The sequence below is a fragment of the Echeneis naucrates genome, chromosome 1 (assembly GCF_900963305.1).
Source record: "Echeneis naucrates chromosome 1, fEcheNa1.1, whole genome shotgun sequence".
NCBI lineage: Eukaryota > Metazoa > Chordata > Actinopteri > Carangiformes > Echeneidae > Echeneis > Echeneis naucrates.
The window spans coordinates 2,853,743-2,866,810 of record NC_042511.1 but is presented as its reverse complement, the minus strand read 5'-3'; the positions used below and the strand labels follow the sequence as shown (position 1 = coordinate 2,866,810).

Sequence of the window (13,068 nt, the reverse complement as noted above, 5' to 3'; positions counted from 1 at the left end):
TACCCAAAAACACACAGATGGCTCTCGCAGTAGACGAGGCAGACGGCACGGACACGGCTCCTACCACAAACAAGCCATGACATCATCTCTCAGTCCATTAGGTGGATGGACTTGTGTGCTGCGGTGTAGCTGCAGGGCGGCTGTTACCAATTGATCTATACGGGGCAGTTTAAACCGCCTCAGCCGCCCCTCCATGTTCAACGATGTACCACAAAGAGCAAAGTAAAGGATGGCTCCAAGCCAAGGCGACCAACATGGAGAGCGTGACGTTGCCATAAGATCACAGAAATCTGCTAATCAAATGAACCCTGATTGATCTTAGACTACCAGGAGGATTTCACTTTGATGATTTTAGCAGCAGACCACAAATCCCAGCTTTAAACATACCTCAGATTGTAGGAGGAAGTTGTTTCCTCCCTCTTTGAGGTTATTGCTGGAAGCTTCAGATGTAGTTCATTAAAAAAAAAAAAGAAAAAAGAAAGAAAGCACGAAAAAACAAAGGTAAACCGCGTTACAAGATGGTTTCCAGAAAAACATTCACATCAGAAGGATTTCAGCTCTGGCAGGCTCCTTCATCTTTCAAATGTATGGGCCACTTCTGACCCGGTGTGGGGCTCACAGCCCAGCACGGCTCCTCTGGGGGGGGCTGAGACAAAGATAAAAACAAGACGAAGGGAAATGAACAATCATGTGATGTTCCTCTGCGGTCATGTTAGCGGAGCAGTGGTCAGCTCTTCCTGTTTTCACTAAGACCTCCCTGTGTCTTTGCTGTTTCATGTCTTAAGGTTGTCCAAACTTGCAGCTTGTCAGTTCCCACACAGCAGATATCTCTGACTTCACTTGACCTGAATTTACTCAGACACTCTTCCTTCTCTTTGTATGAATAAAATATCCAATTATGTTTGTGGTTTTCATTTAATACACTAATGACGATGTCCATGCAGACAGTGTTCTTTGCTGCTTATTTCTATAATTTGCATTTTTACCTTTGGGCACCCAGATATCAGCTCCACAGCTGCTGGATTCATGGATGCATTCAAAGTATCTGTTTTTTAAAGTGTATTATTGAAGTTACAGATGAAACATTTTAGCACAACATGAACTTTAACAGGGCGTTTTTGTTTGGGGTTTTTTTCTTGCCCCTCTGCACACAAGAAAGAGAGAAATGTGACAGGCTGCATGTGAATGACAGCGATTATGACAGCGTAATTTAAGAAGTACAGTGTGAGCTGGTGAGGGAGTGATATAACGCGGTTATTTCTGGCACACGGAATTTGGAAGGAGCGGCGAAAAAAGGAAAGGAAACAGAATCGTTCTGCTTCCAGAGGCTGAGTCATGGAGGCTGAAAAGCCAAAAGTGTGTGTGTGTGTGTGTGTGTGTGTGTGTGTGTGTGTGTTTGGGGGTGGGGGGGGTATCGACCTACATTTCTGTTTGGGTGGTGACAGCTCCACCATCTCACATGTAATTTTTTGTTATAAAACTTCTGCATAAAGCTGCTTCAGTCTGTTAAGTTAGAGTGATGGATGTGGAGTTTGGGGTGGGGGTACAGGAGATGATCACAGGAGGGTAAGGTTAGGAAAAGAGAGGGGGGGGGGCATGATGTGGGAGGGAAAGACTGACTTTTGATGTGTGTGTGTGTGTGTGTGTGTATCAAGGCAGAGAGGGAGGGAGAGAGAGAGAGAGAGAGAGAGGTAGCTCCTCAGCAGTTCCTCCTCTCAGCCTGACACCAGCAGTCTGTTCCTTCTCCTCCTTCTTCCTCGGCTCTGGTGGTGAAGCTGCACCAGGTAAGAAAAACCTCTGACAACAACTTTGTGTGACAACCTGTCTGTCTGTCTTCACTGCATAATAATAATAATAATAACAATAATAATAATAGTGATCAAAAAAAAAAAAAAAAAAGAGAGAGAGAGAGAGGGGAGGAAGAGGAGGAAACCGCCGGGGGCGCGTTAAAGTGCTTGCAGGAACGTGCACGATTGAAGAAGTTATTTACAAGTTGCCAACTCAGCAGCATTTTTTTTTTTTTTTACCTTAAAGTTTACCTTTAGTATCTCCTCTGCTCTAACTGACACGTGTCTTTGCGTGCACTTTGTGTTGTGTTGTGTGTTGCGTGCCAAACTGATGCTCTGGCGCTGTAGACGTGGCTGCTCACATGAATCCGTCAGGACGAGTTGCGTGAGTCGCTGCGGTGAGGCTGCGTTAGTCCCGCAGCTTGTGTCCACTTCGTCGTGTAGTCACCCTCTGGGGTGGGAGGAGGGCGGCTGATGATGTCATAGACTCACTCATTTCCTGTAAAGTGGGAGAAATTTTCAGGAGAATCGGTGGCATGCGTGAGTGCAACTCTGCACAGGCAGCACATGCATGCAGCCGGGAAGCTGACAGATGTCAGAGAAATCAGAGGTGGGGAGGGGGCTGCAAATATCTCAGCTGGAGAAAGTAGCAAAAGCTACTGTGAAAGAAAACGTGTGTGGTGTGAACAGGACCGAGAGGAGCATCCCTAACTTTTAAAACCTTCGCCTCTTGGTTATTTGAAACCTGAGAAGGTGGAGCTGTGTGTGGTAAAGTCTGCTAATCCCACAGTAGCTGTGACCTGGAAGACCACACTGGTCTGTTTTCCTCTAAACATGATGATCTTTTGAAAAATATTTGAAAGTCAAGCCTGAGACCACAAACTGACGAGACAAACCGTAAATCCAGAGAGGACAGCCAGCTGATGATGAGGAGGACGATTGAAATAGGCAGATTTTAAACAAAACAAAAAGTTTGGTTGATGCTTTGCCAGAAACTTGAAACTTTTGTGGCGATAGTGGCGCCATCACAGTTCACCCCGAGGAGGAAATGAACATTTCAAAAAAATGGCTGCAACGGTACATCTGTGCAGGCTGAACGGGTTTCACATCGCAGCAGGAGGCGTCTAACTCACTCCAGTCCACAGGATGTGGAGCAGATCCCATCCGACGTTTTCGGCCTTCAGGCGATCGAGGATTTAGCACAGAAGGTGAACCACCTTTTTCTGCAAAGTCAGAAGCCTCCAAATTCTCTTTTTAGGGTCACTGCAGCGAATCCTACACAGCTTCAATCACTCCCCACACATCCCGTCCTCTCGTCTGTTCTGTGCTTTGAGGGTAATTGAAGCTGCATTGGCTTTGGTCATCAAGTAAATGACGAAAGCTCCATTTGAACCGATAACTGCAGAAATCAGGGGAAATGTGCCTGGCTGCGACGGTGAAGCAGCCTCAGATATCTGTTGCATTAATATTTTATGATCAGCAGTCAGATGGAAATATCGAGGCAGAGATCCTGTTGTTTCATTTCTCTCTGTCACGCTCCATTCATCAGCTCCGATCCTGTTAACATCCATCCGTCACTGTGTAAAACTCACGGGAGTCTGCCCGTTATCGGCCTCATCCTTCCCTCCCTTGTTTATTTTGTGTTAGCTTCGCTCTCTTATCTGCCTTTTGTTTGTGTTTTCTCTTCTCACACTAATTATTCAGAGGCTCGAAGCGGGGCAGAGGGAGACGTGAATGAGCCAAATAATAAGAAACAAACCTAGAGCGAACCTTTTGCCCTCAGAGGATGAGTTTATTTCTGAATGTGAAATGAAAATCAGAGAGAACAAGGGAAGAGGAACTGGTGCATAGACGAGGCGTTCGCAGGTCACTGAGTTAAACAGCACATTTTGTCCTTGGAAATGTGTGCGGAAGTTTATGTGTGTAAGGGGATCAAATCACCAGCGATGTTTCCAAACCCAATCCACTCCAGGTGTGTGTGTGTGTGTGTGTGTGTGTGTGTGTGGAAGGCCCCTTTCCTTCTTTTCTTTCCAACTCTATAGTTTACTTTGGGGCTTAGTCCTCCAAATCCAAAAGCTCTGGATCCCATATGAGAAGTTTACAGTCACAAGCTTGAGCTCTGTCTTTGCGTTGTCCTTCAGAAGTTAAAGGACACAGTTCATTGTGCGTTTTTTTTTTTTTTTTTTTTTTTTTTTTTTGTCAGCCTCTGATGTTTGTCGTATTTCAGGAGTCACTGAAAGCTAACGTGGTACAATAAGCTTTTCTGGTTCCTTTAATCTGATCTCATTCATATTCCACAAATCTTTTAAAATACTACCAGGGATAATTGTGAAGCACTTTTATTTTTTTCCTCATTAAGGATGATGACAGCTGACTAACTAAAACACTGGAATACCGCCATGATTCAGCCATGACCCCTTTTTTCTCCATCCACAGCTGCTTTGGCAGCGCTGCAGCTCGCTACATTAAGACAAGCTGTTACTGGAGGAATTAGCATCTCTGCTACGTTTGCAGTAGATTCCCACCCCTCTTCCCCGTGTGACTAACGTCCCTCGCTGACTAAACATTGGTGTAAAGGAAGGGGGAGACTGGAAAGAATCTGGAGGCTTCTGGGCGTCTGTGTTTTCAGCTCGGAAGATGAGATAACCCTCCGAAAATGACCAGTTTGTCCAGTTGAATGTGAAAAACATAAACCGACTTACAAAGCCCACAAAAGTGTTGGTTCTGCTTTGATGGGTTTTAGTGTTTGCTTTGATTTTGGTTGGTTGGTTGGACGTTCCTCTGACCACGGTGACGGTTTTAGAAGTCTCCCTTTGCTTCGGCATTCAGACCTGAGTCACCCTCTTCAGTAATGCAAAAACCTGGATTGCTCTGTCTCTGTTTGCTAAATTGGAACAATTCCCTTTATTACTGGAATGATTAGAAAATACATATGGCTGTATTTCAAATTCCCTGAAACAAGAATTCATTCATTCATCGCACATCTCAGAAAGCTCAATAATCATAAACGTGTGGTTTCACTTTCCATCCCCTTTCTTTCCGCTCGTAGGTTTTGGCAAACATGTCGGCGATGTGTCTGCGGCTGCTTTTGCTCCTCCCCTTGGTTTGCTGCGTCCCCTCCCCCTCGAGACCTCCTCCCAGACTCTGCAGGCGGTGCTGCGACCACCTGGAGCAGCCTCAAGCCACATCCCAGTATCAGATCCCAGAGGTCCGCACCGTCATCAACATGACCATCCTGAAAGGTATGAATGAACGAGTGAATTAACATCGATGACAACAGTCGTCCTCTTTCAGGCCTCCTCTGCTCTTTCTACGTGTTGCTGTTTAGTCAGGAGCTTACTGATGTAGGTGCTGCTCCACTGTGACCTTGCACTCAGTGAAATCGAGAAACAGACCCAACTTCGATAGAAACAATGTGGAACTACTTTAGAAAACTAGACTTCGGCCATTGAACGGCGACTTTAACGGCTTCTGACATTGTCTTACTTTGGAAATAGGTTTATAAACATATGACCTAATGCACCACGTGAAGAGGTGGAATCAAATTACTGCAGAAAAATTACATTTTGCCGTCAGAATCTATCCACAAATGAACGGCATCAATTTTCTCCCTTTAACTTCCAAACGTGCACGGAGTCATAAAACAAGCCTGTCTCTTGTGTTTATGTGACTTTTATGAGCGATGGGTCTGTAATTGAAAACATACATGACCGAGACCCCGAGTTACCCCCCCGCCCCCATCTCCCACACCGGCATTGGACTTAGGGTGAAATAGACCCACAGATAACTGTCCCCAAAGGCCCCCTGACCTCAGGAAGCCCTAAAGTTCTTATGTTATATATGTGTGGCAATTAAAACTACCATTATTCATTCATTCATCTTCAACTGCCAATCCCAGCTCCCATTGGGCGAGGGGGGGCGGGGTCACCCTGGAAAGGTCACCTGTCCATCACAGGGCCAACAAACAGAGACAGACAGAGACCAACAACCACTCACACTCAACAGCAGTTAACACAAACCCACACAGGCACAGAGAGAACATGGAAACTCCGCTCAGGAAGGCCAGGGAACCGAACCAATGACCTTCCTGTTGTGGGGCAACGGTGCTAACCGCTAAGCGCTATTATGAATTGAATTTGTGCTTGCAAAGTTGCAATATGTACAATATTGTACCAAATTCGTCCCATCCTCATCCTGTGGCTCTGTGTCAAACCTCTGTTTTAGTGCTTTTAAATATTTCGGTCAATTGCAAGATGTGTATTTGGAAATGAATGTGTGTCGTTACATAACCACAGACTAACAACAGCAAGCCCCCGGGCTGCATCGCACATGATGCAGATGAATTCTGTCACAGTCTAATCTGTAAAGGCTTGTATAAACTATCTAACTATCAGGCGGTGAGGAGAGCCAACTGTGAAGATGCTCGTGTCTCCGTGATTAATTGTGCGTTTGTGCATTTATTTTTATCTGCTGGTTTGCGCTTAGACCTGTGGGAAACTTGAATGATGGAGAAACATGACATAAGGACAAGCGATTAAAAATACAGAGATTTACAAAAAGTCCAAGAGCTGCACAGTCACAGCTGGAGAGGGATTTGTGAGAACATGTGTATCTAATATCAGAGAAACAGCGTCCAACTCTCACCAGAGCGGTCCAAACGATGTGTCATCACTTTGCTGTTTTATCTGCGGGTCCTTTGATAACTGGACACGCCAAGTCTGTTCTGACCCGCCATCAACCCGCAAATCAGTCCAACTGCTGAACCGGGAAAAAAGAGAAATCCACTTTTTTTTTTCCCCCTCTCTCTTGCCTCTAATACACAAAAACACCTAAATACTCAAACAAAGTTTGTTGCAGTTGGGTTTTCCATCTGAAGGTCTTTGTTCCAATTCAAAATTCTTGGACCTGGTTGTCGACCTAAAAACTCTGTAAATGGAGCAACCCTTTCCACCGGGGATACGGACTTGCTGGACTGTGCGGTACGGCAGATGCTGTTGTTCGGCACTCGTGTCCAATTGTTCACAGGCGGGAGGCCGGTTAGGGGGACGAAAACTAAATGCTCTTGGAGTAATTAATTTGAAGTCAAAGGTCTGGATTCTCATAATGCAAATAATCCGTTTAATCCCACCACCGTCTTCGTCTGTTTTCCTCTAAATGGGACTGTCATTTCAAAGGTGAACGTCTTGTTGTGTTGGAGTGTCAGACCTTAAACTAATTAGGAAAATGTGTATTGAGGTAATAAATCATGTGAGCTGTAGGGCCTGTTTCAGTCTTACTTCAATACTAAAGCAGTGGAGTTGCTTTCTGTTGTTGAATGTTTAAGGACTCTGCCCCACAACAAGAAGGTTGTGGGTTCGGTTCCCGGCCTGGGGCCTTCCTCTGTAGAGTCTCCGTGTTCTGCCTGCGACTCTAAAGTGTCTGTAGGTCTGAGTGTGCGTGCGAGTGGTTGTTGGTCTCTGTCTGTCTCTATGATGGACAGGTGACCGGTCCCGCGTGGCCCCGCCCCTCACCCACGGTGAGCTGGGATTGGCTCCAGCGTGACCCGGAAACAGATAAGCAGCAGAGGATGAATGAATGACTGCATGGGAGTATGAAAATACACATCTTCACTTATTGGCTTTGGACAAAACAGTGTTTGGCATTTTCTGTCTGTTTTGTGTTTTATTTTTTGTATAAACGATTGAAACCGTGTCACCGAATTGCAGCTGTGCAGTGAGGGAGGTCTCGGCAAGCGCTTTCACCTGGCAATGAACCTGCTTATGTGGAGGAAAACACAAACACACACACAGTGCGGGAAAATACACACTGACAGACAAATATAGTTGCACAAATGGAAAGCACAATGGCAGTAGAAGCGAACTCACACATGCACACACAACACGCTCCTTTTTCTCCCTCCCTGGAAAACAATAACGCCTACTTTGGGTGTTCTCGGACTGGCCGCTGTTATCAAATTTAAACAGCGCAACCCAGAATCAGTGAGTCAGCCAATCTCAATCAGAGAGCATCCAGCCAAATTTCTGAGATGAGCCCTCAGTCATGGACAAAAACATCTTCTGTGCCCACACGGCTGTTGTTGGGTTGTTTGTTTGTTTTTTTGCAGCTACATCCGCGTGATTAAACGATGTCTCACGTGGCGTTGAAATATGCAGGATAGCTTTCGTACGGTTAAAACACTAAATGCATACATTTCAGATTCAGATTCAGATTGAGGTTGTCATCGAGCGTCACCGGTCTATTAGAGAGCCGACATATTTAGATGCGTTGCGTGTTGGATGAATTTCTGAGTTCACGGAGAACTTCCTTTATTCCATTTACGTGGTTTTCAGGGCTTCCGTAGAAACTGACTGGTGGTGAGCTAAGTAAATGAGACTAAATGAGGCCGATCCCCACATCACCTCTGATGGCTGTTGGTAAGCTCTACACGCAGTAATAGAAAGTTCTGTATGAAGCTGTGCTGCGGCCATTTGAACAAACTTTTGTTTTTTAATGTTGCTGCTGAACAACAATAACCAACAAAAAGATGATGTCTATGCAGCTGTTATTTGATTTCAGGATTTCAATTGTTGACCAAGTTTTTGGAAGCTACGATAACGCTCCCGCGGGTTTTTTTGTTTTGTTGTTATTATTTGTGGACACTGCTCACAGCCAGACAGATCTTTTTGGTGGATATCTGGAGAGGATGAGCGGTGTTCACTTCTGGTCTTCAGGAAGTTTGCTACGGCTCCTTCCTGTGTGGTTTACGCAGCCCAGAGGTGCTTAACTCGTGACCGTCCTAAAAAGATCCAAAGCAGACTTCAGGCAGGTTTCTTTATGCCGGCCAAGATTCACATTTATTTATTTACATATCAGCATTTCGAAGCCCTGGAAACCATGTAGATCTGAATTTACCCAGATGATGTCAACATGTCTCTGCAGCTCTGCCAGCGAGGCAGCATGTCATCCTTCAATGGAAAGTAGAAATCCCAAAGTGTCATCCAGCAGTTTCAATAAGCTGGACTGTTTCTCTGTTTGTTGTCGCACTTTTTCTTTTTTTATTCATTTACAGCTGCTTCATAGTGATATGAGGATGAAGTTTAAAAGGAGGCCATAAGCAGTGCCACTTGATTTCAGAGCAAAAGAGGTTTTTGTGCACTGGAAACAAAAGCAACGCTTGAAAATGTCCACTTAACCAGAGACATTTCCGCCAGCAGTGCTGACAGGAATAATGCATAAGCTCATTAATCACTTTCAGAGCCCGCTGACAGGCCGCATATAAATGGGAAACGCAGAGCGCTGGGAGGATACGACAGAGTAGCATAATATACTGGAAACAAGGCCGGAGCAAAGAAGATGCATTAAAAAACATTTTCCCATTAACATACGCCGCCATACGAGTTAAACGCAGTGGCTTCAACATGCTTTCGGGAAGCGAGAGGTCCCTGTGGCTGAAAACGACGTGACTCAAAGGATCTACTGTAGCTCCTCTCCCCCATCATCAATGTGCCATGTACTTGAAGACTCTGTGTCAAGGAGTAACAAAGGCGTTTATTTCTATTGGCCTTCCTACAAATTGATGCCTTTATAAGTGTGTTTGCATGTGTGTCTAAAGCTCGATTTATAGTTGATGCAACAGGTTAACACAAGCGCTTCTGCAGGTGGACACCACGACCGAGGGCGTATAAGAAGGGGAACTGTGAAACGTCTGACTTCTCACAATAAACACCCACTTCCCTGACAAGAGGAGGGAGTACAGAGGAGGTCATCCAAATATTACACAATGTGGTGACGCCAAAATCTATTTTTAGGCTTCAAAATAGGAGTTCTCATGGCGGGTTTCCGCCAACATGCGGCTAATTATATCTCATCAGGCTGTATTGTGAATCAACTACGCAGGTGATTATTATGTCGGGTAAATTTTGTGATATATTCTCTCATTCTCTCTGACAAAAAGCGGATACTCTGTCAGCAGCAGAGATGGTTTTGTTAGATGTGCGTTAGCGGCGGTGAGAGAATATAACTAAACCTTTAACGTTGTCAAGAGCAAGCTCATGGAGGAAAGAACGAGAAAGCCGACTTGAAAAGCCACCATGTGGTTTTTTTTTTTTTTTGCCTTTGCAATTGTGTTCCTGATGTGCGATTCCCGTGTTGAGGAGTTGGTCATCTGTTGTACAAATGTGTGGCTCTCTGGTGAAAAGCCACATCCAACTCCAAAAAAGCGTTTCATAATCTAAGGAAAGGTCTGGTTTTAACTCTGTGAAGTCATAATCACCGTTTCTGGAGATGGTTTTCTTTGAACAGAAGGTTTTCCGGTCGGCTGTACTTGGATTATATTTGATATTTAAACACGTGCACATGGGTTTTTGTTTTGTTTTGTTTTTTTCCCTTCCTTCAAGTTTTAGCATCTTAAAAATCTTCTTGTGGGCCACTGCAATATTTCTTTGTAATTGCAACTGGTCCTCAGTAGAGGTCAATAAAACAACAGAGGTCCAAATTGTGACATTTGTGTTCTCACGATCAAAGAACAAAAATAATTATGATGAGTATGGGTTTAAAATTCCTTCAGATTTATAGGAGGGAGTTTGAATTTCTGCTGTGAAGGCTCCAATTTGCAGTATTTGTAGTAACTGCAAGCACAAGCACAAACTAAATGGATGGTCTGCTCTGCAGCAAAATGACCTCTATAAATCTAAGAGGTTCAATTTGTTTTGTGCTTGAAAGGTTTTTGGAGTCGAAAGGAGGACAAATTTCCATCTGACAAAACAGACAAGATGGCTTTCTTATCTCAATGAGCAGCAACTCATAGTTCCAAGAAGGGAAAAAGCATATTAAGAGCTAATGTGGGTCTGTTTTAAAAGACACTCAAAGTCAAAATAAAAGAACGAAGTCCCCGTTGTTTCTTTCTGCATCGCTCATCTGTGCTTCTTCCTGTCACCACCAGGTGATAAAGGAGACAAAGGTGACAAAGGCACACCAGGGAAACCGGGTCCGGAGGGCCCTGCCGGCTTCCGAGGACCCACGGGCCCCAAAGGCAGCAAAGGTCAGGCAGGCGCCCCCGGAGACGCCTGCAAGATCCCCCACTCCTCGTTCTCGGTGGGACGTCGAAAGTCCCTGCACAGCGTGGACTACTACCAGGCGCTGGTGTTCGACACGGTGTTCGTCAACCTCCACGAGCACTTCAACATGTTTAAAGGCAAGTTCTACTGCTACGTGCCGGGGATCTACTTCTTCAACGTCAACATCCACACCTGGAACTTCAAGGAGACCTACTTGCACCTGATGCACAACGACAACGAGCAGGTGATCCTGTATGCTCAGCCCAGCGAGAGGTCCATCATGCAGAGCCAGAGCGTCATGCTGGACCTGGCCCTGAACGACGAGGTCTGGGTCCGCCTCTACAAGAGGGAGAGGGAGAACGCCATCTACAGCGACGACGTGGACGTTTACATCACCTTCAATGGATACCTGGTGGCGCCGAGCGTCCAGTGAGGACAGGACAGAGGGAATCATGGGAGAATCTCTGAGTCATGCCGAGAAAGAAAAACTTCACGAGAAGACAATAAAAGTTTGGTGCTTTTTTTTTTTTTTTTTAAATCTTCCTCTCAGTCTGGGGAGGAACACACTGCACGCTCTGAGACATTGACTGCCCAAAAATATTCTCAAAAGGAACCATAAAAAACAGGAGGGTGGGGGAGGTATCACAGCACACAATTAGGAAAGAATGTTCAATTGCTTCCTTTGCACTAGAAAAACACTTTTGTACAAAGCCAGACTTTTTTTTCTTCCTATTTTTAAGTGCTGTGCTAGTTTTCCTCAGAGATTACTCCTTTCAGGGACTTTGTGTTTAAAAAAATAAAAAAATAAAAAAATGAAAGGTTGCGTTGCCTGTCAGGAACCATAAATCTACGTAATCTTTTATGTAATGGTGCTGCAAAGCTTCCTAACGCAGGCGGGCGTCGCTGTCGTTCAGAAGAACACGTTAAAGGGTCAGTTCACCCGTAAAAACAAAACATTAAGCTGCTGCCAGAAATTTGAGTCTCAAATTACAAAGAGAGTGCAGTGAAATGGTTACATTATGATGCCGCTGTGTACGTTCAACTGTACATTTTAAAACTAAGACATTTGGTCCTCATGAGCTCATTAATATATCCGTTTGGGTTTAACTGTCCACAGTGGCTGTTCTTCAGGTTTTATCATGCGTGTAGATGTGTCCTATTTTGGTGCCCTTTGACCTTTGGGACCTTTGTGACCTTCTGTCAATGTGCTTTAGGCTCTTTGAGTTTCAATTTTTAGGTGAAAATAATAAGAATCATGATTGACCCATTAAGAAAATTCACAAATGAATAAATAACAGGTATTTTAAAATCATCTGGACACAGCACACTTTAATTTTCCTCTTTCACCCTTGAATTTCTTCATAAAAACCTCTAATCTCTTAAAAATTCTTGAGAGAAGGCTGGGATTTTAAAAGGATTTTAAAGGACATTTTTAAAAGCTCATCAGTATCGCTTCTTTCCCACAAACAGTTGTGCCCCTAATCCAGAAAGCCACTGTTAAAGTTTTACATAAACACTACTCACAAAAATATTTGGAGTTTCCTGAACTGACCTTTTAAACCTGAACATATCCCAACAAATTAACGAATTATAGTAAACCAACTAAAAGGTGCTTAATTATCGAATGCAGGAATGCATTAGTGTTTTTAATGATGAAATATATCTTCTTACTGCAGAGCAGTTTATGTAAATAGCTGTATAATAACTGTTTTTCATATCTGTGCTGCCTCTCGTGCTGTTGTTGGGGCTGGACTTTGTATGTTTGTGGTTTTTGTTTTTTGTTTTTAAATTGTGACCAATATTTCCTCCTTCACTAACTAAGTCTCTTTGTATCCCTGAACACCAAAAAAGAAAAGAAAAAAGACACTTTTAGCAATTAAAAGTTCTAATTTCACATGAAACCAGAAGCCTGTATCTTCCATGTCACTTTTCTAAGTCCACCACAAAGCACAGAGAACATTTCCTTCTTCAGCGTTTCATCTTTTATTATTATTTTTTTTATACCATTGGCCCCATCCACCCAGAGCCAACACTTGGCTCTGCATTACACCGTTCGATTCAAAAGGGAAATGGATTTTGAATTTAACCCCCAAAATTGGCCAACACTCAAACATAAACCAAACACACACACACACACACACACACAAAAAAAAAGCCCATCTGAAACTTTGAGAGACAGCGGATGGGTCTCTGCAGCATGCCAGCTCCATCTGTTTGGCCATATCCCACCCATTAGCCGTAATGCT

At 44.2% G+C, this 13,068-nt stretch overlaps 1 protein-coding gene across 1 annotated transcript; it reads left to right on the top strand.

Moving 5' to 3' along the window:
- The first annotated feature begins 1,652 nt into the window (after positions 1-1,652).
- On the top strand, positions 1,653-12,717 carry c1qtnf6b (C1q and TNF related 6b). Its single transcript, XM_029505306.1, has 3 exons — positions 1,653-1,784; positions 4,837-5,029; positions 10,708-12,717. Exons 2-3 carry the CDS (start codon positions 4,849-4,851, stop codon positions 11,253-11,255), a joined length of 729 nt encoding a protein of 242 aa, XP_029361166.1. The 5' UTR covers positions 1,653-1,784; positions 4,837-4,848; the 3' UTR covers positions 11,256-12,717.
- Positions 12,718-13,068: the final 351 nt, after the last annotated feature.

What these genes read in the sequence shown, in the direction of transcription:
- c1qtnf6b (XM_029505306.1), top strand. Translation starts at nt 4,849, where the DNA reads ATGTCGGCGATGTGTCTGCGGCTGCTTTTGCTCCTCCCCTTGGTTTGC. An exon ending in CAACATGACCATCCTGAAAG is followed by an intron (nt 5,030 to 10,707) that starts GTATGAATGAAC and finishes TGTCACCACCAG; the next exon opens with GTGATAAAGGAGACAAAGGT.